A 5088-nucleotide genomic window follows, 5' to 3' on the forward strand; every position below is an offset into this window, starting at 1 on the left:
CCATCACAAAAATGACATTGTTGATTTAATTGGTTTGCCAATTCAAGCAAAATTCAACATGCCACAAATTCCTAGCCCCCCTCCCCCGGTGAACATATTGCCCATCTAAACCTAGAGCCTAAAAATATATAATAGATTGTACACTTTTCCACATCTTGAATTAAGTTATTGGGAATTAAACAAAGCTTCACTTTCCATTGTGAGGTTCTTGTTTGAAAAGATATTCATGTAGACCTTGTAACAGAAAAAACTTAACTTGTCTCTCATCTTGTCAATCTCTCTTGGATTTCTATTAAAGTTTAATCCATAGTGCCTACATACTTCTTGAAAACAAGAGGCAACGTAAAACTTGTGCTTTGCACGTAATGTCTTGTTAAATTATATATGTATATTGTGTGTCGAGAGGTCATTCCCAATTTGTAGTATAGAAATCCAACAATCGAGACAATTCACGTTGACCCCTCTATCCTCATGTGCCGTCAGTTCCATGAAAACATCACTTATGAGATAGGGTTGATGAGCCACTTGAGCCGTTTTTTGACGATAATAATAATTTAAAAGATTGTGATTATTATCCTTAATCAACACCTCAATTATGAGACCACCGTCGATGATGCCGATTGTAAACACATGGTATAAAAGCGAGGCAATCCACACAAGTTAAATCAACATCAAATTATTATCATTTATATATAAGGTCTCATTGAATTACATACACACACACACACACATATACACATATCTCCCTTATTAGTAATATGGCTCATTGTATTAATAATGTGAAGACAAATAGTCATAAAATGCTCTTGGTTCTAGCACTACTAATGCTATTGCTTGGTAATATTATGTTAGCTACAAATCTTACTATGGCTGCATCCAATTACAATAGGTAAACATGTTGGCATTAACATAATATAAGGCAATTGAAGATCATAAATTTTGTTTCCTCACTAATTAAGTGTGAAGTTTCGTTAATCATAGGAGCAAATACACTTTTTTATACATGAAATCATAGAAAGTTATGAAATGACGACATAAATAGATATAATTCGACTAAGACCATTTAGTAGGAAACAAACATGTCATAACTAGGAAGTTGTAGCCTATAGGTTCCCCTCCTTGTGATTTATTTGTACTCTTATCTAATTTAGTTGGAGAGATGGTCATAATCTAGCAAGCTGATAATGCTAAAGTAGCTTGAAAGGTCTTTCACAATTCAGTTACTTGGATTTCCCCGAAATGAAGTTAAACTAATTCCACAATGAATCAATGATGTTTGAAAGTAATTGGTTATTTACTGTAAAGTTAGACAAATATAATATCTCAAGATTGTTTTTCATAATTTAAAATAGACAAACGCTTTTCAAAAACCATGAAAAGTAGCCATTGCTATTTATCTACATATTGGAAGTTAAAAGTTGGCTAGAACAATTACATTGCAGGATTGATAAGTGTTGGCGAGGCGATACGAATTGGGCACAATCTCGGATGAAGCTAGCTGATTGTGCCATAGGCTTCGGTAGCAAGACCACGGGTGGGAAGGGCGGGAACTTCTACGTAGTCACCAATGACGGTGACGATATAGACAACCCCAAGCCCGGTATGTTACGCTATGGTGCGATCCAGAAAGGACCTCTCTGGATCTACTTCGGGGGCAGCATGACCATCAACCTCAAGGCACAGCTCCTCATTAGCAATGACAAGACTCTTGATGGTCGTGGCACCAATGTCCATATCGCGGATGGGCCGTGCATTACGATTCAAGACGCGAGCAACGTGATCATACATGGTCTTCACATCCATGATTGTCATGGTGGTGACTCCGATGGCGATGCCATACGTGTCTTAGCCTCGCGCAACATTTGGATTGACCATAACTCCCTCTCCTCCTCCGCGGATGGCCTCATCGATGTCACCCATGCTTCCTCGCTCGTCACCATCTCCAACAACTACTTCTCCGATCATGACAAGGTCATGCTCCTTGGCCATAGTGACACCTACTCCGCCGACACTGCCATGAAAGTCACCGTCGCATTTAACCACTTCGGCACGGGCCTAGTCCAACGTATGCCAAGGTAATAAATAATCGTCATGTACCCTTAATATTACTTCCTTACTTAAACTCAAGTTAATATTATATAATGGCCAAGCGATCCTTCATTCATCAAAGCTGATTGCGAATGATTATTCGCAGGTGTCGCTTCGGTTACGTCCATGTCTTTAACAACGACTACGACGGATGGGCACAATACGCGATCGGTGGTAGTGCCGCCCCCACGATCCTCAGTCAAGGCAACCGCTTCCGTGCGTCTGGCACAGTCAAGGAGGTAAATATTATATAGTAATGCACTTCTATTACATAAAGATTCAAACATCTATGAACCAGCCATTACATGCTAAACAACATTATTGGTCCGTGTCTTATAAGATTGTTGTTCTAGTGTTTATTACCTTGCATAGACCATACCATGAACCCAAAATACATTCAATACCTAGTACTCTATAAATGTTCATGATGTGTACTGTCTGTCACTCAAGTACTTATGGTTGTAATGGGTGTATAGGTGACCCAGCGCCTCGACACAAGCGCCTCGGTGTGGCAGAAGTGGAGGTGGAGATCCATCAATGACACTTTCGTGGATGGGGCATACTTCGTGCAGTCGGGTACCAACACCGACACCATCGACAATGACACTTTGCAAGGTAACGGCGAGTTTGCCGCTTACATGACGGGATCGGCCGGAGCCCTCTCGTGCACGACGACATCGGCTTGTTAAGCAAAATATTGCATGTACACTACATTGCACACTCCCTCATGGATTTGAAGTATATATATACATACACATAGTATGGTAACTTCCACCTTCATGTGGGCATTTATTTATACATATTACAAAATCACATATTATAATAATGTGCATATAGGGATAGGTTATGACAAGTATATCAATAACCATTTATACTTATTCTAATAACAACCTTGTAAATTATGACAAATTATGTGAACAACCTACATCCAAATAACAACCTTGTAAATTAAATGTAGTTGCCATTTGCAACAATGACAGGCAAGTCACATTGTAATCATCCTTTACTTTATTACTACATCGTGTTATACGTAACGCGTCAATAAAAGTCGTTACAATTGTTAAATAAATCTTTGACTCTACCATCATCTTAAAGATCAGCTCATGTAGAGCTGAAAATTGCTCCACTCATGAAATGTCTCTTGTTTATTTATTCCTATGACGGTAATGCTGAATTGCTTTGATGTTGTCCCATCACACATGAAATTGTATGTAGGCTACAATTGTACAATTTTTTGGCTTAAAAACACACGACTGTGTATACATAATTTTAACTTCCGAACAACAATCATAGTTATCAATAAAACAAACATTGGTGAAGATAAACTTGAGGTAATAACAACAAAAAAAGTATATTTAAGTTGTTTGCACCATCTTCTCGATCGAAGATTATACAAAATGTTGCAATTAGTTATAGTGTATACACGCTATAAACCCATAAGTGTGAGCGTGCTAATGCCAAACCTTTGGTCATGAGTGTAACCTTCTTTGAATGCATGAGACATAAGTAGATGTTTACTAAAACTACTTCTGATTCAAGTTTTTGCAGATTTAAGGTGTCATTATATTTTGTTACTATCTCTTTGCATTAGCTGTGGAATGAAGCATCCTTTTCATGGATACCCTCAAGTTGCGTAAACACATGTGTATGTGCTACTTGAAGGGGATCGCCAAGAACACGAACTAAGGAGTGCGTCGTGCAACAAGATAAGACTTATGAAACCCTTTATGGGTCACCTCACGTAAAATTCCCTTTTATCTCAACTAGCACCCTTGGGATCGAGAAGTTTATTCGAGTTGAATGTGTTGTCGAGTAGTCGTGGTTCGTGCGGCGAAGTCACTAGGACTAAGGTTAATTCGAGTTTGAGCAAATTTTTTACAAGGCTTGTGTGGTGATGTCACAAAGATATTAAGGATAGGAGGAATAGGAGTTAAAAGTAATACATGTGTGAGAGAGCTGAGCACAAATAAGAGATATTAAGGATAGGAGGAATATTAGGAGTTAAAAGTAATACATTTGAGAAAGAGATGAGCACAGATAAGAGATAGAGACAATGTATGATTTAAGAAACAAGAGTATATGATAAGAACATGACGTATATTGAGAATACAAGATTTTACCAACTTTACAATGCTTGAATTAGCTTATTTGATTGATCCATTATTTGATTTTTTGACTTTCTCTTGATTCCTTTCCTTCATACTTTCCCCTCTTTTTATAGGTGTCCCCATGCATATGATGCATGTGAGGGTACAAGACATGCATGATCGCCATTTGGCGTACATGCATTACATGTGAAGCATCATAGCCATCTTGCTCATTTGAGCTGTCATGTATGAAAATTAATATGGGAAAGAAAATATAGTTTTAAAAAATAACTTGGCTTAGTGGTATAAATGTTTTATTTGGTATATAAGGTTGTGGGTTCAAGTCGCCATAATGTCACTTGATCTAATATTTGAGCTTATTTTTATATCATGAAGCAATTTCTTCACGACAACGTGTTGAATAACTTGCTAGAATCAGAGGCTCCCTAAAATTAGAGGCTTCTTAGTGTTTTAATGACTAAAACACGTAGTTAGATACTCAATCCCTGAGTACCCTTCACCAAAGGTTGTGGACGGAAGGATGGAATTAACACTTAGAAATTGATAAACAAATAAGTTACTTACTAGCTCTGTACGATCGGCTTATGTCTGATTGGCTCTGTGCTTAAAACTTCAAACTAAAATAAGTAACACAAACACAGTAACATAATAGACATGGTGTACTCCAAAGCTAATTTATATTAAAAACTTACACACACTTGTACAATACACATGCCCCTTCATATAGGAAGCATGGAACGATTACATCAAGAAATACATTGTCGTTCAGCAAATCGTTACTAACTAACTTCCTAATATTTTGCATTTCTTACTTTTATATTTTTCGGCATATACTATTTCAGCTATTAGTGATTCGGCTTCAGCTCTGTCCGGCTACACTTGTTTCGGCCTT

The 5088-nt window shown here is 37.6% G+C and overlaps 1 protein-coding gene across 2 annotated transcripts; it reads left to right on the plus strand.

The window, feature by feature from the left end:
- Positions 1–755: 755 nt before the first annotated feature.
- On the plus strand, positions 756–2813 carry LOC147860683 (pectate lyase-like). 2 transcript variants are annotated; one of them, XM_087323800.1, is made up of 4 exons: positions 756–889; positions 1443–2075; positions 2195–2327; positions 2565–2813. In XM_087323800.1, exons 1-4 carry the CDS (start codon positions 759–761, stop codon positions 2775–2777), a joined length of 1110 nt encoding a protein of 369 aa, XP_087179926.1. In that variant the 5' UTR covers positions 756–758; the 3' UTR covers positions 2778–2813. The 2 variants fall into 2 exon arrangements, with proteins under 2 accessions (XP_087179926.1, XP_087179927.1); XM_087323801.1 differs by lacking the exon at positions 756–889 and adding an exon at positions 1116–1192.
- Positions 2814–5088: the final 2275 nt, after the last annotated feature.

This window comes from Azolla caroliniana, unplaced genomic scaffold, assembly GCF_043228905.1.
Source record: "Azolla caroliniana isolate FFs.n. ecotype wild unplaced genomic scaffold, voAzoCaro1.0.p SCAF_8, whole genome shotgun sequence".
NCBI lineage: Eukaryota > Viridiplantae > Streptophyta > Polypodiopsida > Salviniales > Salviniaceae > Azolla > Azolla caroliniana.